The 23,530-nt window shown below is 41.8% G+C and overlaps 1 protein-coding gene across 3 annotated transcripts in view; it reads right to left on the minus strand.

Moving 5' to 3' along the window:
• The window catches only part of dock2-like (dedicator of cytokinesis protein 2), a 103,447-nt gene that overhangs the window by 72,686 nt on the left and 7,231 nt on the right, over positions 1 to 23,530 (minus strand). For all 3 annotated transcript variants that reach the window (XM_049754647.2, XM_049754657.2, XM_049754665.2), the window contains 13 exons: positions 23,130 to 23,205; positions 22,876 to 22,952; positions 21,076 to 21,326; positions 20,186 to 20,284; positions 19,984 to 20,056; positions 19,632 to 19,735; positions 17,132 to 17,333; positions 13,562 to 13,659; positions 13,223 to 13,312; positions 13,040 to 13,140; positions 9,536 to 9,670; positions 6,457 to 6,565; positions 5,477 to 5,547 (listed from right to left, as the gene is read on the minus strand). In XM_049754647.2, the coding sequence (XP_049610604.1) occupies positions 5,477 to 5,547; positions 6,457 to 6,565; positions 9,536 to 9,670; positions 13,040 to 13,140; positions 13,223 to 13,312; positions 13,562 to 13,659; positions 17,132 to 17,333; positions 19,632 to 19,735; positions 19,984 to 20,056; positions 20,186 to 20,284; positions 21,076 to 21,326; positions 22,876 to 22,952; positions 23,130 to 23,205 (1,486 nt within the window). The remainder of the gene's footprint in view (positions 1 to 5,476; positions 5,548 to 6,456; positions 6,566 to 9,535; positions 9,671 to 13,039; positions 13,141 to 13,222; positions 13,313 to 13,561; positions 13,660 to 17,131; positions 17,334 to 19,631; positions 19,736 to 19,983; positions 20,057 to 20,185; positions 20,285 to 21,075; positions 21,327 to 22,875; positions 22,953 to 23,129; positions 23,206 to 23,530) is intronic.

A 23,530-nucleotide genomic window follows, 5' to 3' on the forward strand; every position in this document is an offset into this window, starting at 1 on the left:
GCCCATGGGGCCCGGCCGGGCACAGCCCGAAAAGTAAACATGGGTCCCCCTTCCCATGGGGTCACCACCTGTGGGAGGGGCCAAAGGGGTCGGGTGCAGTGTAAGCTGGGCGGCGGCCAAAGGCCGGGACCTTGGCGGTCTGATCCCCGGCTGCAGAAGCTGGCGCTTGGGACATGGAATGTCACCTCTCTGGCTGGAAAGGAGCCCGAGCTGGTGTGCGAGGCAGAAAAATTCCGACTAGATATAGTCGGACTAGCCTCCATGCATAGTTTGGGTTCCGGTACATGCCCTCTTGAGAGGGGCTGGACTTTCTTCCACTCTGGAGTTGCCCACGGTGAGAGGTGTCGAGCAGGTGTGGGTATACTTATTGCTGGGCGCCTGCACATTGGGGTTCACCCCGGTGAACGAGAGGGTAGCCTCCCTCCGCCTTCGGGTGGGGGGACGGATCCTGACTGTTGTTTGTGTCTATGCACCAAACAGCAGCTCAGAGTACCCACCCTTTTTGGAGTCCCTGGAGGAAGTGCTGGAGAGGGCTCCTTCTGGGGACTCCATCGTTCTACTGGGTGACTTCAATGCTCACGTGGGCAATGACAGTGAGACCTGGAAGGGCGTGATTGGGAGGAACGGTCCCCCCGATCTGAACTCGAGCGGTGTTCTATTATTGGACTCCTGTGCTCGACACGGATTTTCTATAATGAACACCATGTTCAAACATAAGGGTGTCCATGTGTGAGGTTGGCACCAGGACACCCTAGGCCACCGTTCGATGATCGACTTTGTAGTCGTGTCATCGGATTTGCGGCCGCATAATTCGGACACTCGGGCGAAGAGAGGGGCGGAGCTGTCAACTGATCACCACCTGGTGGTGGGTTGGCTCCGATGGTGGGGGAAGATGTCGGTCTGACCTGGCACACCCAAACGCTCTGTGAGGGTCTGCTGGGAATGTCTGCTGGGAACGTCTGGCAGAATCCCCTGTCAGGAGGAGCTTCAACTCCCACCTCCGGCAGAGCTTTTCCCACGTCCCGGGGGAGGCGGGGGACATTGAGTCCGAGTGGACCATGTTCCACGCCTCCATTGTTGAGGCGGCCGACCGGAGCTGTGGCCGTAAGGTCGTTGGTGCCTGTTGTGGCGGCAATCCCCGAACCCGCTGGTGGACACCGGCGGTAAGGGATGCCGTCAAGCTGAAGAAGGAGTCCTATCAGGCCGTTTTGGCCTGCGGGACTCCGGAGACAGCTGACAGGTACCGGATGGCCAAGCGGAACGCGGCTTCGGCGGTTGCTGAGGCAAAAACCCAGGCATGGGAGAAGTTTGGCGAGACCATGGAGAATGACTTCCGGACGGCTTCGAGGAAATTCTGGTCCACAATCCGGCGTCTCGGGAGGGGGAAGCAGTGCAACGTCAACACTGTTTACAGTAGGGATGGCGTGCTGCTGACCTCGACTCGGGACGTCGTGAGTCGGTGGGGAGAATACTTCGAAGACCTCCTCAATTCCACCTACACGCCTTCCATTGTGGAAGCAGGGCCTGGGGACTCTGAGGCGGACTCTCCAATCTCTGGGGTCGAAGTCACTGAGGTAGTTAAAAAACTCCTCGGTGGCAAGGCCCCGGGGGTGGATGAGACCCGCCCAGAGTTCTTATGGGCTCTGGATGTTGTGGGGCTGTCATGGCTGACACGCCTCTACAACATTGCGTGGACATTGGGGACAGTACCTCTGGATTGGCAGACTAGGGTGGTGGTTCCCCTCTTTAAGAAGTGGGACCGGAGGGTGTGTTCCAATTACAGGGGAATCACACTCCTCAGCCTCCCTGGTAAGGTCTATTCAGGGGTGCTGGAGGGGAGGGTCCGTCGGGAGGTCGAACCTCGGATTCAGGAGGAGCAGTGTGGCTTTCGTCCTGGCAGTGGAACAGTGGACCAGCTCTACACCCTCAGCAGGATCCTTGAGGATGCATGGGAGTTCGTCCAACCAGTCCACATGTGTTTTGTGGACTTGGAGAAGGCGTTCGACCGTGTCCCTCCGGAGGTTCTGTGGAGGGTGCTTCGGGAGTACAGGGTGCCGAGCCAGCTGATAAGGGCGGTTCAGTCCCTGTATCACCGATGCCAGAGTTTGGTCCGCATTTCCGGCAGTAAGTCGGATTCGCTCCCAGTGAGAGTTGGACTCCGCCAAGGCTACCCTTTGTCACCGATTCTGTTCCTAATTTTTATGGACAGAATTTCTAGGCGCAGCCGAGGCGTTGAGGTGGTCCGGTTTGGGGACCTCAGCATTGCTTCTCTGCTTTTTGCAGATGACGTGATGCTGTTGGCTTCTTCAGGCCGTGATCTCCAGCTCTCGCTGGAGCGGTTCGCAGCCGAGTTTGAAGCGGTCGGAATGAGGGTCAGCACCTCCAAATCAGAGTCCATGGTCCTCAATCGGAAAAGGGTGGAATGCCCTCTCCGGATCGGGGATGAGATCCTTCCCCAAGTGGAGGAGTTTAAGTATCTCGGGGTCTTGTTCACGAGTGAGGGGAGGATGAAGCGCGAGATCGACAGGCGGATCGGTGCAGCGTCGGCAGTAATGCGGACTCTGTACCGGTCCGTCGTGGTAAAGAGAGAACTGAGACAAAAGGCAAAGCTCTCAATTTACCGGTCGATTTACGCTCCTACCCTCACCTATGGTCACGAGCTATGGGTCGTGACCGAAAGAAGGAGATCCCGGATACAAGCGGCCGAAATGAGGTTTCTCCGCAGGATGTCCGGGCTCTCCCTTAGAGATAGGGTGAGAAGCTCGGTCACCCGGGAGAGACTCGGAGTAGAGTCGCTACTCCTCCACGTTGAGAGGAGCCAGATGAGGTGGCTCAGGCATCTCATCAGGATGCTTCCTGGACGCCTCCCTGGGGAGGTGTTCCGGGCATGTCCCACCGTTAGGAGACCCCGGGGACGACCCAGGATGCACTGGAGAGACTATGTCTCTCAGCTGGCCTGGGAACGCCTTGGGATCCCCCGGGATGAGCTGGATGAAGTGGCTGGGGAGTGGGAAGTCTGGGAGTCCCTCCTGAAGCTGCTGCCCCCGCGACCCAACCCCGAAGAAGATGGATGGATGGATGGATGGATGGATGGATGGATGGATGGATGGATGGATGGATGGATGGATGGATGGATGGATGGATGGATGGATGGATGGATGGATGGATGGATGGATGGATGGATGGATGGATGGATGGATGGATGGATGGATTATTATTATCCAACCATTTTCTGTACCACTTTGTCCCCACGGGGGTCGCTGGCATGCTGGAGCCTATCCCAGCCGTCATCGGGCAGTAGCCGGGGGACACCCTGAACTGGTTGGACGTGCTAACCAATGCGCCATCGTGCCGCTGGTATTATTATTATGATTATTATGATTATTATGATTATTATGATTATTATGATTATCATGATTATTATGCATGCTCATGATTACACATTCAGCCGCAATTTTAACATGGTTCACTAAGTACATTTAGGTTCAGTATATACAAGACTATGATCACAGTTTCTTTTGTATAATAATTAAAAGATATAATACTGATTTGCTACAATACACATTCAGCCGCAGTTTTAACATGTTTCACTAAGTACATTTCGGTTCAATATATATATATAAGACTATGATCGCCGGTTCTTTTGTATAAGAATTAAAAGAAATAATACTGACTTGCTACAGTAATGTAACACAAAAAGACCAGTCCACACCTAACCTCAACACGATTATGGAACTTCAGATGTGCATAACAAAGACTTTCTGACACACACACAAGAGTTCACGATAGATTTATCAAGCAAGCTAATCATCTGAGATTAAACTAATTAAAACTTCAGAATGTCATTCGGTGCTCCACGGACAAGCAAAGGGCAGAGACTGCATCCAAAGTGCACGCATCGCTCTATGAATCACACCACACAAGCTGACAGGATTATGAGAATGTAAAGTGTGAGTATATATAAGAGATGAGACCAAGCTTTGAGGTCTGCCTCATGCATTGCGATTGGAATTTATACTGCTTGCTTTGAAAAAAGCCTGAGGCAACACTGACCTGGGTTATTGTATACTTTGGGAATTTCATGCAAGTTTACATGGCTGCATTATGCACCCAGCACACATGTGCACCAAACTAACTTTGGGGAGCAGAAATGAAATGAAACAAAATAAGAATGAAGGTAAGAAAAAAGTGGCAATCTTGTGTGACTTTGATTTTAACTTGCTGTGTTTTGCTGCCTGTGGTTAAAGGCAGATCTAGCACCTTTGGACACTGCGTTGACACGAAATACTCAGGAGTACTGAACTGGCAGGGGTGCTAATACACAAGCATTATTTTCACGAAACGTCGCAAACAGATGTGGAGGGGGGCATTATGGTAATGAGGGTGATGGAATTGAAACTTGAAGGATAACAACTCACCACTTTAATGTCATATTTATATGAAATATGAATGTCAAGACAATACATTTTCCCGTGGCGCTGCTGGAGCAGTGTGATCTCCGCACTAACCGTGGTCTACGAGGAACCCCTAGTGGTCCATGAATATGTTGATAGAATTATAAATGAATCATATGCATCCATCCATTTCTAAAAGTGCTGTCCTCAATTGGGCCAGAGGACTTTCAGACAGACAACTGTTCACTCTGATGGGCATGTTTTTCAAATGTGGGATGAAGCAACCACATAAAACACAGCCAAGCAGAGTGACCACATGCAAAGTCTGCACAGAACACGGACCCTCTTGACTGTGAGGCACACATGACTGCCGCTTGATATATTTTCAATTAAATATAATGATGAGAATCATCAAATCTTTGCACCAGTGGTAATAAATACACGGCTGTGTGTTTTACTATCACCAAACATCTGCGACATGATGGATGAGTGGCAGAGGTCTGAGTTAGAGCCATTTTAAAAGGAATACATGCGACGCATAAGACATCAGGTCGTTGTGCATTACAATCAAAGCTTCAAACAGACGATATGAAAATAATCATTGGTGTCTCGGGCTCGGCACAAGCAGCATTTTTCCTCACATTAAGATGTGCTTTTAATACTTTTAATACCCCGCAATGATACTGAAGAGGAAAGTGTGATTGTGAGCCGAAGGCCACGGAAATGGAAAATGGGGTTAAAAGAGGATGCTTGTATGGTTTCAACGTGATACTTTTGCTGGAATTGTCAATTTAGTGGGAAAATGGAGGAGCCGCAGAGTGCTAAAGCGCATGTCCTTGTGTATATGTCATCTTAATGAGATTTTTATCACCTGATGAAAAAGATGCTCCCTCAGGGGGAGAAAAGTGTGTTGGACAAAAAGACGGGTTGGTGGGCTGGTGGGACAAAAGATTCCATATTGTCTCACGGAGAGGGAGTCAAGATAAGACTTGGAGTGTTTGCGTGCGCTTGCGCGCGCGCACCTGTGTGTGCGTGTGCGTGTGCGTGTGTGTGTGGTGTTTGTGTACATTCTGACAGCATACCTTAGTAATTTGACATCAAATACTTTCTCAACATCATGTAGTACTGCTGGCAGGTACTTCAGGGCTGCAACCTGAACATCCACAAAAGAGTTAAAATTTTCAGATAATGGTATTTTTCTATACTTTTACCTTTGTGTTTTTTATTATGTGTGGAGATATCTAGAGGCATTTACACCAAGAAAAGAAATATTACCGTAAAAAAGAAACGGCCCTCAGTAGAGCAGTGATTACCCATCACTGTGCTGCGGCAGTATACACTAAGAGATCATCGATGATGCCACAAGAAATTTCCCAATTTCACCTCGAAAGAAATTAATGCTTTCACACACAACTAATAAATGAATTTAATCTATTATACCGGTAACATATAGTGATAAACATAATTCATTTATCTTTCACTATGGCAGAAAGTGCAATTAACACGTGCATTCACCCATTTCCAATCTTAGAATCTTTCACCCAAAGTCTGGGATAGACTTCAGCTTCTACTGATCCTAAGCATGATAGGCAATGTTGAAAATGTATCGAAACACTGAATTGTCATGGTGTACAAGCTGTTTGTGTATATTCTTATTCATCCACGTCATTTCTTTCTCAGGACATTGAATTGAGATTGTCAGAGGCAAAACCATCTGAGTCTCTTAGGAATGTTTGAAAGGATGCCATTTTATCCGGAGGATAGGTGGTGCATTAGCCATCACCATTCACATTTACCATTTACAAACCTATAAGATGCCTTGTTATTGCAAATGAAGCCAAGATCTTAGTACTTGTCAAATGCAGCAACAGACTTATAAACCTATAAAAAGTTTGTAGAAATGGATTAAAGTAGAAACAAACAAACACCAGAGAAGCTTCAATCTCTGAAGCGAATAAGTGGGGAGAAAACCATGTATGGAGGATGATAATGGTTACAATGATGATGATGGTTATGATGAGGATGAAGAGTTAGTGGTGTGGTGAAAAGTGCAAGCAATTACCCGCCGCAGCAGAGTGGTGTTGTAGTCTGTCCTCATCAGGTTGTTGATTGACTCGAAAAGCTTCCTCAGCGACTCTTCAAACTCTGCCTGCTCATTGCCCACATAAAGCCTGTGGAGACAATGCAGTCACAATGTGAATGTACTGTATCACTTGAAAACCAGATCGCATCATGGTATGGCCTTTGACTTGGAGTAAAAAATCCTATTAAATGATCACTTGAAAATTTACTCACAATGTTATAGTCCTTTAGTATAGCCATTCATTTTATACACTCATTCATATGGACAATGAAGGCCTCATCTTGAACTTGGACATACTGACTGACATTTAGATGTAAGATAGCAGATGATTAAATAAACAAACAAATGATAAAACCTTCTAAATTCTGACATGCATCTCTGCCCTCTTCCTTCTGCTGCCCATCTACAATTCTTTGTGATTCATTGGAGCTCTGCGGCTGTTAATTACAATAAAAATTATGAGGGCCTGGGGAGGTGGGGGATTAACACTGCAAACTCGGGTGTTTATGTGTGGGAGGGATTAGGCGGTAACACACAGCAGTATTGTCACTCGGCTGCATAGAGACGCATTGTCCTGCTTAATCCATTCAGGTGTGCTGCAGGTGTTGGCATGATGGCGACATGGTGTGTGTGGTAGTGTGAAGTCGGCTCATGCTTTCATTACACGCACTTGTATAATCTTGGTGTTTCATGCTGCATGCACAAGTGGAGTTTAGATTTGAGAGTATAATATGAATCAAGAAAATTATAACACAATCTAATGACGTTCTTCTTTTCTCTAAAATACAACTTTTTTGTCGTTTTGGTTCTTCTGCTCTGGATTCTCTTTTTTCCATCTGTAACCCCCTCTCAAATCTTGGTCTGCCCACCTGCATTTCCAATAAATATTCATCTCAATACAAAATGCAACAGACGGTGTACATCAGTCTCTCCTGTTGCACAGCAACTGCTCTCTGGAAAGATAAGGCATAAATATCCACCCCACACTGCATACCTAAGCCGCCAAACAGGACAGCATCAAATGAATAAAACTCACATAAAGCAAAAATTTTGTCTGTAATTGATTTGAAAACATCATAACGTAAACACATGGGTGGTAGGAAGTGAAGTTTTGGTGCCTTGCCTACTGGCATCCCGGCAGTGCTCAAGAAGAAGACTCGCATCTTTCCAATGAGTTGTAATTTACTGAATAAGATGTATTTACAAAGGAAAAAGATGGTGCCAAAGCACTTTCTTCTATGATTAAATCATAAACTTTCTAGAACGTCTCATTCGCCCCATAATGCCACAAGAAGGTGCAAATAAATATTCCTCTATTAGTTGTGGCTTTGGTCTGAGTAAAAACAGTATTTCAGCGTATAACGTTCAAATAAAAAAAAGTGTTATTCTATTTTGTTTTGGTTTTTAAAGATGCAAATAGACAACTTTACTAATGCCAAGTATTCCTTTTCTGCCTACAGTGGGATTCAATTCATTGACTCGGCTTCCTGGCTCAAAGTCACCCAGTATGGCTAATGAGGCAGGTTGCTCCCAAACTGAATCGAAATTCTGTATAAAATACAAAATACATGATGAAATGAAAGTAAAACTGCAGCAATAAATGGTTCTGGTTAGGAACTGGCCTCTTTGTCTCTAATAAATAAAACATCTCAGTGTGTGTGAGTCTGTGTGACCTCAGGCTATTGCTTTCCACAGACACATACTGAAAGTCAACACCCTGCCAAAAGCTGAAAAACAAATTGGTAGCGACAGATGGATAAGAGGGAAGTATGATGAAAAGGGGACAATGAACACACAAGATGGGGTGACTGAACAAAAAGTTAGCAGAAGTGAGAGGGAAGCAGCAACAAAGCAACACCAAACTATGAGTTATGACCACATCAGTTCGAGATGACTGAACTGACGTGCTAAGAGAAACCTGCTTGCGAGACGGCGAGAGCGATAGATGTTGGAGGACATCAAGGAGAAACAGGGCGGGGGTTCAGAAGAGGAAAAAGAAACAAAAAGAACAAGATCCAACAAAGCCATGAAAGCTGCAGGTCATGGAGGACGGAAGGGGTAAAAAAAAAAAAAAGAGATGAAAAGTTTCAATGCAGAAGGAGCAGCGCCTTATCGACTTTGAGGTGGTCGCCGAGCGACAGATAGGAGCACATTTATCGGCTCATAGACGCCCTGGGGAGGCGGGCTTTCGGAACTTCGAATGATAGGTAATTCCAAGGACAAAGATATTAACAATTGCTTGTCTAAATATATGTGTGGACTATCTAATAGCACTACACAAGTTTCATAAACGGTGGAGCACTAGTTAGCACGTCCACCTCACAGTTCAGATGTGCATGGTTCGATTCCGGCTGGAGTTTGCATGTTCCCCCGTGCCTGCGCGGGTTTCCCCCGGTAACTCCAGTTTCCTCCCACATTCGAGAAACATGCATATTAGGCCGATTGACCGTTCCAAATTGCCCATAGGTGTGATTGTGAGTGTAAATGGTTGTTCCTCCATATGTTTCCTGTGATTGGCTGGCAACAAGTGCTGGGTGTACCCCGCTCCAGCACGCCAATAAGCAGATACGCGCTTTGGAAGATGAATCAACGGATTTCAGTGTCATAGACAGATATTTGAATAAACCACAAACTGAATTGAAAGTGATGTCACATCCAGGCAAGGACATATGTTTAGCCATACTTTTACATCCATCCAAACCATCTAAACCAGAGGACAAGAGACAGAGTACACAAGGCCTGGTTGTAGGGCACATAAAAAAATGATATCTCAGTCAAACCTAGATTTAGGAGTACTTACTTAAATATGATGTACTTATTGATTTTATGACCCAGGGTTACTTACTTATGGTGGGACACTGCAGCCGTGCACTCTAATTTTGACCCTTGTCATTGCCCTCAATGCATATTAACCTCAAGGACACTGTTAGCAACACCCTTGGTTTGTTTGTCAAAGTTGATTAGAGTGATGCAGGATTATTGGCATCTAGGTGGCACGCTCAAATAATTTACAACTCATTAGGGTGATCAGTGAATAAAAAGCACACAACACACTTACTGGGAGTAGAGCATGCGGGAACGAACGATGAACTTGAAGATGTACTCCAGAGCTTTGAGAGTTCGCAGAATGGCCTCACATTGCTCCTCTCGACTGGAGATGTCCAGGTACCTCTTCAGCACAGACATCAACTTCCTGCAAGAGACAAGAAAAAGAAAAGCGCAAATGATACTTGTACTTTTCAATAACTCCATTTTCACTTTTATAGCACAGGGAAGAAGTGTAAAAGGGAAGGAGAGACTAGTCGAGGGGAAAATAGTTTTCACACCTGAGCTGAGTCCCTCTCACATAGTTCACAGCATTTGTGATGGGTATAGTTGAAAAAAATATACAGTGCATAACGCATACATCAATAACACATACAATACAGCATTCAAGACCCCTCAGCGCTAATTTCAATCACAATAATAAACACTTGTCAACATATTAGGTAAAGTTTCTTTCTGGTTTCTGCAAGTGTACCTAATGAAATGGTCTTTATCCTCCAGCTAGCTGTCAAACCAAACTCATAAATAAAAACATGGGCTTCAGAGGTCTGCGACTTATGGCTTTGTGATGCCAACGAGGAATGCCACAAACTATATTTAATCCTCTTAAACAATAAAAGCCTCCCTAAATCGACTCTAATCTTGCCTAACAGCGATCCGGCTGCAGTTAAATATATGACCAGCTTTATTACCATTAAGTCTTCCCCAGTTTTGTCTCTGCCACATGACTGAAAGGCGCACCGGACAGGTTTTTATGCTTTCCTTTTTCCTGTCTATGAAACCAAGATGGGGAATTTAGAATGTAGCAAGGGGGAGTTTTGCATAACATCCTGCAAGATGGTGGGTTCCAAGCAGCAGTGACCCTCTTAAAGAGAGTGAACATCAGCACACTGGCAAGAGAGGAATAGAGGGCCAGAACAGATGATGAGACAGCAAGGAGCTCTACAACAGCTTTACACCATACCCCTCCACACAAAAAAAATACCAACAACAATTCATCAAAATGATTTATCCATGTTTACTCAGTGAAAACCATAAACCAAAGATCAATTAATGTTTTTTGTACCTCATCAAAAACGCTATTAGTAGTTCATCAGAAGCAACAATGTTAAAAGCAGTCAAATAAAAATAGTTTATTTTATGAAACACAAGAAATTCCCAGGAGTTTATTTAATTTATTGTACTAAAAAAAAAAATGTCTTTGTTTTGTTTTGTTTTCCTTTAGATTGTAATGTTACAACTGGAGCCGAAATTGAGTCACTCGCTCCGATTGCAAAGAATCCCCCCAAAACTAATCTACAATCATTATACTAAACTGTCAGGATAAATATAATTAAGAACAAGATTTAGTTTCTTGTTTGTTGACAAGAAGTATAGACATGACCTTAAACATCTTCGCAGGCAATGCCAAAATTAAATTGATGTTTTAATGGAGCGCACATAATTTTAAAGGACAACTAATTTGAGAGTTCTAATTGATGAAGAATCAGATTCAACGAGAAGGTGTCCTTGCTTCTTATAGGAAGTAGGTCAAATGAGAATTTGTTAATGCACTTAGGGTTTTTTTTTCATCCCGTGTGCTACCTGTTGTTTTAAATATGCTTTCCAATAATGTGTACATACATATATGTATCCGTACATAGTACATACAATAAATTCCGGACTATAAGCCGCGACTTTTTTCCAAAATTTTGAACCCTGCGGCTTATAGTCAGGTGCGGCTTATATAAGATTTTTTTCGTGATTTTTGTGATGACTTGATCCCTTTTACTCTTAACACTATTATATACAGTAAAAGCTACAAAACAAACTGACAAATAACTCGTTTTCAAATCAGACGAGTAAAAACTGGTTAAATATTTTAAAAAAAAGATATTATTAAAAGTGAAGACAATTTGCAATTCTAGTAATGACATACGAATTTGACGCACAATTTGTCTTCGCGGGCCACATAGAATGATGTGGCGGGCCGTATCTGGCCCCCGGGCCTTGAGTTTGACACCTGTGCTCTAAATCCTTTCTCTTACTCTGCCATGTGACTCAGAGATTACACAAAGCAGTGGCGCTGTTTGGACCATCTGCATTGTATTAAAACCCAATCAATCAGCATTTAAATTCAATTCTTCTGATATTTTGCTCACCAAAAACAAGTTGGAATGAATGTGAACGTTTAATGCATTTTATTCAGAAGGTTACTTTGAACCCTGAGGCTTAAACGGCGGCTCCAGGAAGCGCTCTAGCAGGAAGCAAGCGCAAGACAGGCGAAGAAGAGATAATGCGCCGAAGAAGACGTGCTAGTTTGTGTTTACAACATTTCCCGCATCACGCAGAACGCGATCAAGACGGACATTACTGAAAGGAAGCTTTTATACACAAACCGTCATTATAGGGGACAAAAGAAATGCATATGATGCCGCTTTTAAGCTAAAGGCAGTCGATGTTGATGACATTGTGTTGCGGCACCCTTTTCTTTATTTCGTGGTCCCGTCTACTCTGGAGCTATACGTGTCGCTCGCTAGTTTAATGTAATTTAGCGCTTCGTGCATGAATAAGATTAGCATGAACAGACCCTCATCATGGAAAATGCTAGAAGAAATGGATAAAAACGACGACGAAAGAGATACTGAGAAAGTGTGTGGCGAAGGATATCTAACGCTATTCCAATCGGAAATTGAGGAGGAAAACTTCGACGGTTTCAGTGCACAGGAGGAAGATGAAGACGATGAAGCTTTTTTTTTTACTTTTACTTTAACCAGCCCTGTTAGTGCTGTGTTACTTCCGTGTTGCTGCGGTATTACTGCCGCGTCACAGGCAGTGTTTGGAAAGAAATGTTAAGGTATGTTATTAAAACTTTAAAAAAAGCTTTCTGTGTCCAGTATTTCTTTGTTAATAACTCGCGTGCACACTTCTGTGTTGCTGCGGTACTACTGCTGCGTCACAGGCAATGTTTAGAAAGACATGTTAAAGCATGTTATTCAAACTTCAAAAAGGCTTTCTGTGTACCGTCTTTCTTTGTAAAAAAAAAAACTCGTGTGCACGTGCGGCTTATAGTCCGGTGCGGCTAATGTAAGAAAAAAACGAAAATATCCCCGGATTTTAGCTGGTGCGGTTTATAGTCCGGTGCGGCTTATACACCGGAAATTACGGTACATAGTACATACAGAAAAAAGATGCAAAATAAACATTTGCTTTTACTTTAGTAAACAATGACCATCAATCCTTTTTGTGCAATATTACTTAGCAGTTGTTTAATTATTTCTAATTACTTCTACTAGTAACAAATAAACAAAAGTAATTGGATAATAAACAGTAATCGGGAAAAAAATTGTGTGCTTTATTGCAAATAAGATTATTCGTTTAAATTATTAAAAATAATCGATTAAAAACAATACAATAGTGACAGCCCTAGTTTTGTTCTTTTGTTTTAAGTTTTTTTTTTTTCTCAATCAGTGTGTCCACCATTCAGAAAAGGAATACCAACAAAAGAAAAAGGATCATGAATCAAGATTTAACCTACTTGTAGGCTAATGTGGCACTGAAATGCTGCTTGATGTAGGCCTCCAACACAGTGTTAAAATGCTGAAATTTTCTGTCTGCGATCAGACTGATTATATAGATCTTGTGGAAAACAAACAAAAAAAAAGAAGCATGAGAATCCATGTGAACTAGTCAGATGGATGACACTTTGGACTTGGCTCACCAAGGCGTCAAACACGAGAATGTCGTAGTCATCGGTCTGAGAGTGCTCCATCATGATGTTGAACAAAGCATCCAAGGTGTCCTGCAGGAACTACATACAAGGTAGAAAAGTTGTTGAGTAGAAACATGCACGGAAACGTCACACATGGCGCTACACCAATGCTAACGGGCTGCTACTGCCCCACAGAAATTGGTGTGCCTAATTCGGCCTCTCCAATATTTAAATATGAAGTAACTGAAGTCAGAAGAATCGATTATTTTTCTCCCCATCTGTCATTTATTGGTTAAGCACGGGGATGAGGAAATCCTGGCACTGTGCCAAGCAAAGAGTGTTACTGACCTTGACTACCTCCTCTCCATCGATGAATTTCAGTTTTTCCAGGTTTTCTCGCAGGAGTTCAGGGCGAGTCCTCCATTTAAGAAGCCCCAGCAGACCCACTGGAACGAGAGCAGTTTATCGCTCAACTGTAAGCTTTTTCTCGTTTCAGAATAAATATTGAATAAAACTTTGGAAATGTCAATGACTTCCAGGACCTTCTATTTATTTGTTTTGTATTGTTTGCTGGCAACTTTGTGGGGATTTGGTGAGGCATGTTAAGTTTTGTTTCGCTTGACTTCCTCACTTGGTGACTTTGCAGTGTGCTGTATAATGAATTAAACCTCAGTGACATCTCACCACAAAGAAATCACAAAAGACAAACACTAACGATATTTAGAAGCATAGCAGAGAAAACAAAAGGAGCTTACTAGAAGGAGGTACATTGACAATATTTAAAGACATACATGTATCAAACCACATCTGGTGGATGACCTTAAACAACCCTGGTGATATGCTCAGAGAGAGAAAGAGAGAGAGAAAAAGAAAGAGAGAAAAAGAGAGAGAGAGGGACAGAGAGAGACAGAGACAGCGACAGAGACAGAGAGACAGACAGAGAGAGAAAGAGACACCGACAGAAAGAGACAGAGAGAGAAAGGCAAAGGGAAAGGGAAAGGGAAAGGGAAAGAGAGAGAGAGAGAGAGAGAGAGAGAGAGAGAGAGAGAGAGAGAGAGAGAGAGAGAGAGAGAGAGAGAGAGAGAGAGAGAGAGAGAGAGAGAGAGAAATGCCTGCGGTGTAGGTGATTGAAACAAAGGTTAATGTTCATTATGGTGATGGACTTGCTTCCCCGGTAACAGCTGTTGCTTGACACCTATGTCAGATTTGCTTGACTGGCTGGCATGCGAGAAAGTGTGTGTATACAATACATTGGTGGATATGTGGTGAACTATATCAGTCGGCAGCCAGCCTGCGTAGGACAGCACAGGACACTAATAGTGTCACATCATAAAATACAATCATGCAGTGGTTTAAAACAACAACAATGTACCTGGAGTCATTCTAATTATGAAACAGGCAGACAAGATCACAATTACAGAACAAGACCTTCCCCTCAGCTCATATCATAATAACTTTCAGAATGCTGCATGACACACCGAGGGACACAATATGTTCTCTGAAACTGTTAAAGGACATTTCGCCGTGACATCACACTATCTTCTTATTGGGAATATCACACGTTTTTGTGGGAAAGAAAAGCCAAAATCGGGGTGATACTATCGGTAGATTTAAGTAAATGACTAAAATTTAAATTTTCCAATGTAGAGAAATTTACCAGTGCTTGGGGATTGTGAAAAAAGGTGTACTTTCATTACGCTGTGATATTTAATATGTCATTTTACAAATGTCGATATACTGTCGCATTGTGGTGGTTTTGACATAATTCCCCAATGGAAGTAAGGACTGATTAGTACGTCCCACATGTGTTTAACTTTTATGCCAGATTTGCGGATTGCTTCTTTGTTCAAATCCTTGGAGCTGGGCGGGACACCTTTCAATAATAATTCCCATATCCATGCGTAACTGCACTAATAACTTTCCAACAGTAGAGGAGGCTAATACAATTTCAGACGTTTTGGGGGAGTTTGAATACAATTAAAATTTTCATGTAGACTGAAAATGTCTGTGTGGAAAATGGCCAAGAATATGGTGAAGAGATTCTGGGCCGAACTGTTTTTTCCCATCTTCACTAACCTATATTACTTTTTCCCAGCTGTACACACAGAGTAAAAATCAGTGGCCCACTTATTTGCTGGTTGTACTCATGAATGCATGAGTGCAAAGGAAAATCAGCACTGAAAGGCTACTTTCGGACTGTGAATGATTTTCGAGTCTGTGTTATTCTCAAGAAATTACAGTAAACAAACCTTTACATGGGAAAACAGAGGTTTGCGATAATGATTATGTTGACTGATGATTTTAACCTTCTCTACTGCCTTAGTTTGACTCTGTGAAGTGTCAGTCAAAAAGAGCACGTCACACAAGGTTAATTGCTTAGAAACGAAACTGAACACTGGGCGTAATTTGCATTTCAATAGGTAAATTGATTAAAAAGTAAATGCCATGGAAAACCAAACCGTTAACTGAGGGACTGGCTAATTGACTCTTCTGTTGCTTGGATTAATGGCAGACAGATATGGTTATTTTTGTGATTGAAAGGAATAGTGCAGCGAGGTGACGTTAGCAAGTAGGCTAGGTCCATACTGCACGTTTTAATGCTCAATTTGGATTTTTTTGTGTGTAAGACTTCAGCTTACATATTAAATGCGACCTCAGCCAGCCTAGTGTGTGACCCAAATGCGTCCCGCAGAGACTCACACGTGCAGGAGAAGTATATGTCTTTATGGAAGTAAATGTGGTTGACTATGGAGGGGCTCATCTTTTTATCAGCAGAGGAGCGATGTGAGAAGAGGAATAAAAATTGTTAGAAAATGAGGCGAAGCTTTTCAATTGCCCAAGATGTCTACTAAAGATCATGTCGCGTCATTGCCATGCATAATAAATAAAACATCCATGTGACTGAATTACTTTGTTCTACTTGAATGTCCACTTAATTATTCATATTTTTCAGTGGGATTAAAAGATTAAAAATAAGTAATTACTGTCAGTCAAAACAATTTTACAGATTCACGGACAATTTGGAACTCCCACGAAACACTGTCTCCTACACATCCGGGGCTTTGAACATTTAGTTTGGATATGCGACCTGGCTGCCATCTGCCATGTATCCCATCTAGAACCGAATAGGAAAATCAGTGTGGTTGGATTAAAAAAAACTAATAAATTAATTGAGAAAATATGAATTGAGCAATTCACACTGTCAATGTTGTCGAAATAAAATGTGGAATTCTCTTTTGTTTAATGTGTCAGTTTGCCACTTATTTGGAGAACTGTGGTCTAGATTTGCATATAAATTTCCACCAAGTTATGCTGTATGATAGTCTCCAATTTCTTGACAGGGTGAGTGAGAAAATATGCTAAAAAATAGTTTAAAAGCATGTTTCAATATGTTTAAATGCGCTTAAAGAGGAAGTCAATTGTAAAATGTTGTGTACAATATGTTCTATGCGGTCCCACTTGTCTGAACTCTGGCATGTGTGAAATACAAAGTAAGCGTCAAAGACCACACATTTTTATCGATCTCAGCAAACATTTTGCCACTTGCTGTTGACTGAAAATGACATCACAGTTGCTCAGGGCTCAGATAATAGCCAATCACGGCTCAGCTTACATGACCAAACTCATAAAACAGGTAGGGCCGCAGAGAAATTTTATTTTATTTTTATAATTATTTTTTTTATTTCACTTGCCCTTTAAAACATGTGGGAGGGTTAATTAAATATTATGGTCGCTTCAAATCCTGGATCTACATCCATCACACGTAGGTCGGGAACAGATCAACCGCAATAAATAGGGGTTCACTGTAGTTTGGATTTACAGCATATCACATTTTTCCAGATTTTGTTACTCTTTTGTGGCCAGACGAGCAAGACAAGACACACGCACGCACGCACACACCCATACACACACAGTTACCATTCTGAGTAAGCTTGGTGGAGCAGACCAGGGTGGAAATGGTGAAGCCATCTCTCGAGCTGACAGACAGGCCCCCACTGACCCCACTCACATTGCTGGTGCTGCGGCTCAGTACAGCCCCCTTGTGGAGGTCTCCATAGTGGTGGCGGGTGGAGGGCAAGGACAAGTAGCAGTTCACATCCTCCATGCGCTTGCTGTCACCCTATGACACCAATGTGCATATATTATAATTAAATGTTCTAAACACAATCTAGTCTTGTTTTTATTTATTTATTTATTTGTTCAACATTGAGCAGCATGGTGAACAAGTGATTAGCACACTTCCCTTACACTTCTGAGGTTTATGTTTTGAATCACAGTTGCAGACTTCCTGTATGGATTTTATATTCCACAAAAATCTGGCACTCGACCAATGGTGTGCAGACTTTTTGTATCCAACATATGAGCCCTGCGATTGGCTGGTGACCAGTCTCTCCCTCACACCTAAAATCAGCGAGGGGAGGCTGCAGCTAACTCTAATGAGGGCAAGCGCTATAAATAATGGGTGGATTTCCAATTTAATTTGCACGCCCTCTGATAGTTTAAGATTAACTTCAGCTCTTAGTGACCACTTTAATGCTAAACCAATGGGGTCTATTAAATGTGTGTGTGTGTGCGTGTGTGCGTGCGTGCGTGCGTGCGTGCGCGTGCGTGCGCGTGTGTGAGGGCTTGAAGTGGTACAGAGATTGAAAAGAGTGCTTTGATAATATTGAGCAACAGGGAACAGAGAGACCATCCATTTGGTCGCAGAGTACATCACGAGTAATTAATCTTCACTTCAGTTGACATTTAATCAATAAGTGGACTCAGTTTACCAGCGCTCATTAACCAGGAAATCTATTTAGCTTCTCTCAGCCTGTTTGGGTAAGCCAAGTGTCACATTCAGACATAGGCTACTATACACCTGCTTCTTTTACCAGGTAAAAAGTCAGTGTAAAATGCAGACTTTTTGGATTAGGACACTTTTTATAATATAAACTTTTTGTGGAGGAGAATCCTATGAATATTTTTTTTAATTAATGCTGAAGACAAAACCGATTAAACTTCTAAACTATTTTCTAGCATCATTTCTAGAATCTCTGTCTTAACTTGGGTATGGTAGTATGGACAAGCCTGGCTAGCTAATTTTCTTGTCTTGTGTGGACATCATGTTAAAAAAATAAATACTTTTTGGTACAGAAGTATCTGGAAACCTTCTGCACACGTCTGACGCAAATTAATTCTAGTTTCAACTAGCTGTGGCAAAATGACAATTTTTGAAGGACCTATTTGAGACACAGAAATGGCATGTTTGGAGTAGTTGAGACTTGTGTTGTGCTTCCCAAATGCTCTGATGCCACATAGTGTCCCCTAAACAAAATCCTTTAATTTTTTTAGAATAATAACTTTTACTTGCAATAATTAAATGAAATGTTAACTGTTCATATACAATTGGATATTTCACAAAAGCCTAAATTAATGCAACATATATTACAGCAGTTTTCATAATGTAAATGCTCAGTGGGTCCCTAAGCCATACTTTGCCCACTTCTGCACTCGCCGGACCAAAGACATGGATCCATGCTAAAAATGAAACCACAATTATTGCACAGTAAAGATCAGCAAATGCTTCAGAAATGCTGTCTTTCCCCTATCTCTCAATCGGTTAGTAAAAATGGCATACATATAATGTACCTCAGAAGAGGGTGACATTGTTGTGACAGTTTGAAAGTTATGAAATATGTCGCAAACTGTTCCCAGTTTGGTTGTGACTTTTTGCAAATACTTTAAGTTTTCAATCAACTGGTACGAAAAAGAGAACAAGGACAAAACATGATCGCACCAGAGTCAAACTGTGCATTAAAAAGTATAGAGAAACAGCATTAAAAACTATAGATGTTTTCCACCACATTAAGGAACTTGAACATAGGGAATTAAAGGAGATCTGTAGGCAGGCCATGCAGCCCATTACCAGTCCATCGATTATTCAATTTGTCTTGTTTGACTCTCGAACAAGAGGCGATTGAATGATTGCCAGCCAATCACAGGTTACACAAAGGCAAAAGAACATCCACTTGCCATTCGCTATGCTGGATAATTTACAGGCTTCATTGAACCTGTCTTTAGAAAACGGGAGAGTGCCAACGTGCTGTCAGAAAACAGACAACCACCCACAGAACACATAAGCAAGTCTAACACAAAAAGGCCAGAACACGAATTTGAACCCCCAACTGCTGAACTGTGAGGCCACCATGCGCCCGCCATACCATGCTTGCCCGTTATGCGCCAGTAAAATTATTTAAAAAATCACTGTTATTTGGCCAATGATAGTCAACATTTATTATGATTGAACTGATGATACATCATTTCTTAAAGTATTCACTGCGCATCAAGTCTGACCTACTTTTATACGAGAGGCATAGGTGACTGCTCTTTGCTCTTCCAATTTAAAGTCATTTTCAAAATACTATTAAATCCTAACCTTGAAGACCACAAGGTCATGGAGTCCATCCTGTAGAACCGTCCCGTCATTCTTCATCAGGCGGACAAAGGCCATGGCAAACTTTTTTTCACTCTTGTCCTTGGCTGCAGCACCACGTAGAGGACGGACATGGCAAGAGAGCACATCGGGGAAATAAAGGAATGAGTGGCCGAGAGGGACATGACAGCTTCCTGTATAATCAAGTGTGTGTGTAATGACTCCTTGGGTCATTTGCAAATTACTTCCAATCTTTTTGTCCTTTACCATGTCACATTATGCTCAGGGGAAGGGGGAGGAAGGAGAAGATGCAGGGGGGGGACGTGTACTGTAAGCAGACGACTGTCAAACTCACACTCTTGAGAGGAGCGGTGTCTGAACATGAAGCGAAGATGGATTCTGTGCATTTCCTCCAGAGGGACGGCCACCTGGAGGACAGGAAAATACATCATCTTTCAAAAAGTTGTAGCCTGCTCATTGTGCTCATACTTTTCATGACAAAGCTTTCAGAAGTGAAAGGCAAATTAAATAATGGTACAACTGCAACAACAACACACCTTGAATGTCTCCATCCAGCGGGGTTGTTTGACTTGGTAATAGATGACTGATTTGTATTCACTCGTTGGCTTATCCCCTGCTCCGAGACAGATGGAGTTCTAGAAGTGTAGATAAAAGGAGATGTCATATTCAGATGATTGATGTCAAGTGCACAGTACGACGACACTGTGACGACACTCATAACCTGAATCATTCATATCTCAAATCAGCTTTCCCCACTGAAATGAATGGAAATGATACATAATAATCAGTTCCAAATTCAATGTGAAGGAAGTATTTGTAAATTCCGATTCAGTGATTTTATTCCATCAAAATTGTACTGCTCCTTCTTCTGGTCCTTAAACAAGCAGCAGTATAATAGGAACATGCTTAATAAACAAAGACGGCTACAGTAATACCACTCAGTGTTAATATAATAATTATAATTACCTGTGATCATTGTTATATGCTCTCTCTGCCTGTGTTGCTGCACCATTTGTCTTCAAATATTAGTTATTTAAAGCAGTGATTCTCAACCTGTTTTCAGTGATGTGTGATAAATGATTAGGAATTTAAATGAGACTAAATGACGATGTTCGCTATTCAGAGACAGCCCGGTTTTTATTCCCTGCGAATTGCAGGGATCCACTGTACTTTGAAAGGATGATGTTTTTTTTCAATACAGTTCTAACACAAAATTTCACTAGGCAAGTGTACTTCCTAAAGTGACCATTGAGAGTGGTCTCAATGGAAGAAATACTTGATTATTTGCAAGTGAAATTTCAATGTCAAGCAAAATTGTGCATTAGTATCTTGTAAAGTCAGGTCTTTTGCGTGGTTATTGAATTAGGATGAATGAAGGTGGGTGTAGAGGCTCCATCACTTTCTTATTACGTCTCGTGCTGCTCACCTGTACGACCTTGCCCTTCTCATCACACACGCACATGATGACCTCCACGTTTTTCTGCGTGGTCTTGTTGTATTTGTCGAAGTCGCCACCTTGCAGCGTGAGGTAGATGTCATTGCGCACATCTCCCGGCATGATGATCTCAGGAAAGCCCAGCTTGCGTGCAACCACAGTGCTGCGGTCCACCAGGTGAGGATATTCTTTGCGAATTTGGACGATGTCACCAACCAGGGCCTTCATGGTCACCCAGAGTCCTGGAAAGACCACATTTTAAATGTGTGGTCACTATTTTACTGTGTACATACGTAATTGAGACAGGAAATCATACAGTTGATTAAGTCAATCAAGTCCTGGTGCATTATAGCCTTTTGATCATGTATTTTCACTAGCTAAGAAAAAAAATGTGTCAGTGTTTTTCTCCTCTTATCTCACATTGCCCTCTCAATCATAACGCCTAAACAGGCAGAAGAAAAAATTGAACACTTTACACATTTGCAGTAGAGTGAAAGAATATTTGTCATTAAAAGATAATGGATAGATCAGTGGATGCTATGAATAATACAACTGCAGCTTTAAATTGGTTTGTGTATAACTGTACTATCAGTTTAGTTTTTCTTCTAGCAATGGTTTGCCATAATGGTTGCACCAAATAGAAGAAGAGCAATTTCCACATTTTATAATGTTTATTGATGCGACAAGACAAAATATAAAACTGAAAAATTCATGAATCTGAAGAATTATTTTCTTATTATTCGTACTGATTTGCTGTGGTTCGGTGACAAGATTAATTCTGAGTTGAAATCTTACAGTTAGTATACATATCTTGGAAACAACCTTTATGCACACACAGCATCTGGGTTATGTGCTGTGGGAGGTTTTAAACAATACAAACCAACCACAATGAGACAGATTATACTGGTCCAGTTTTATCTTCATTTTATTTATAGAATTATTTATAAATTATATTTGACAAAATTGTAAGTTCAAAGTAAGACAATATTATTCCTTCTGAAGTTAAACATTTCAGATCCCCATAATCACACAAAGTTAAGTGGCAATTTACCACATTTGAAGGATGATAACATCATGGTAAAGAATTGCAAGTATTATGAGCGGTATGTTTGAATATTGTAAAATTGTTATATTTTAAATCTAATATCTGTAAATATAATATTCTATAAAATATTTTAAAAGTGAATGAAAACAAAAAAAAGTGGTTACGCTGGTGAAAAATTCCAAAGTAAGGATGAAAGACGGATTTTGGGCAACCTCCTTGTATAAACTGATATCTCAAAGATAACCAATGCAGTGGAACCTCTAATGTCCATTCTGTGTCTTAATTAGGGATTATAGCACCAGTCCTCATTAGGGTGACGTGCGGTGAGGCTTGTGACTTGTGAAGAACTAACTGCTCTGCATAACCCAAACTGAAGATTAGCCTGTAGTACTTATTTCAGTTTGGAACTTCATTGAAACTTATTTTTCAAAGTTTTTAATTAATACTTCTGCCAATTCCACACTATTGAAGTGACAGTCAAAAAAAAAAAAAAAAAAATATATATATATATATATATATATATATATATATATATATATATATATATATATATATATATATATATATATATATATATTATACAGGGTCAAGTTCATTGTATGTTGAAATACAACCACTTTGTAAGGAAAAAAAAATATCTGAAAAAATCTCAGTATTTCACATGGATGGCATGAGTGCTCACAGCAAGACAGAAAGTGCTCGTAGAAAACTGTGCTAGTAAGTGTAGTGCTAGTAGAAAACTGTACCTTGGCCGCCACTGTCTCCCCGGGACGTGGTCACTTTGTTCAGAAAGGTGTGGAGAAAGTCGTTCTCAGCCACAACTCTGCACATACACACATGCACACACACACACACATGCACACGCACGCACGCACACACACGCACAAGCATGAATACATTACCGATGAAGCGCACTGACGCAGAGGTCTTTCGGCATACAAAATGACATTTGACTTTCAAAAAGACCAAAGATTCACAAAAAGGAAGAAGGAGCACATACGGAAAGAATGGGATGAAAAACTGCTTCTCCTCGTCGCATTCAACCTTTCCTTTGATGAGGTCACTGATGTCCATTACTGGGAAAACAAAAAAACTATAAGCTATACTTTTTATGTATGTGCCTTACATGACTGACTTGTATGTACTGACTCTTATGACTTGGCAACTCTCAGTTACACAGTGTCAGTTTACAGTACATGCTGTAAATGTTCTTAATGCAAGAGATGAACTTTAAGGTCAACAGTAAAAATGAAAAGAGGCTGCACCATTTTTATTTCTATAAATTTCTAGTACTTAGCTGGAGCTTATCCCAGCTACCTTAGGCCAAAAGGTGGGGCACACTCTAGAGTGAAATGGCAGGACTAAAATAGACTAAACTATTTACACTTACATTTACATATA

The sequence above is a fragment of the Syngnathus scovelli genome, chromosome 1 (genome assembly GCF_024217435.2).
Source record: "Syngnathus scovelli strain Florida chromosome 1, RoL_Ssco_1.2, whole genome shotgun sequence".
NCBI lineage: Eukaryota > Metazoa > Chordata > Actinopteri > Syngnathiformes > Syngnathidae > Syngnathus > Syngnathus scovelli.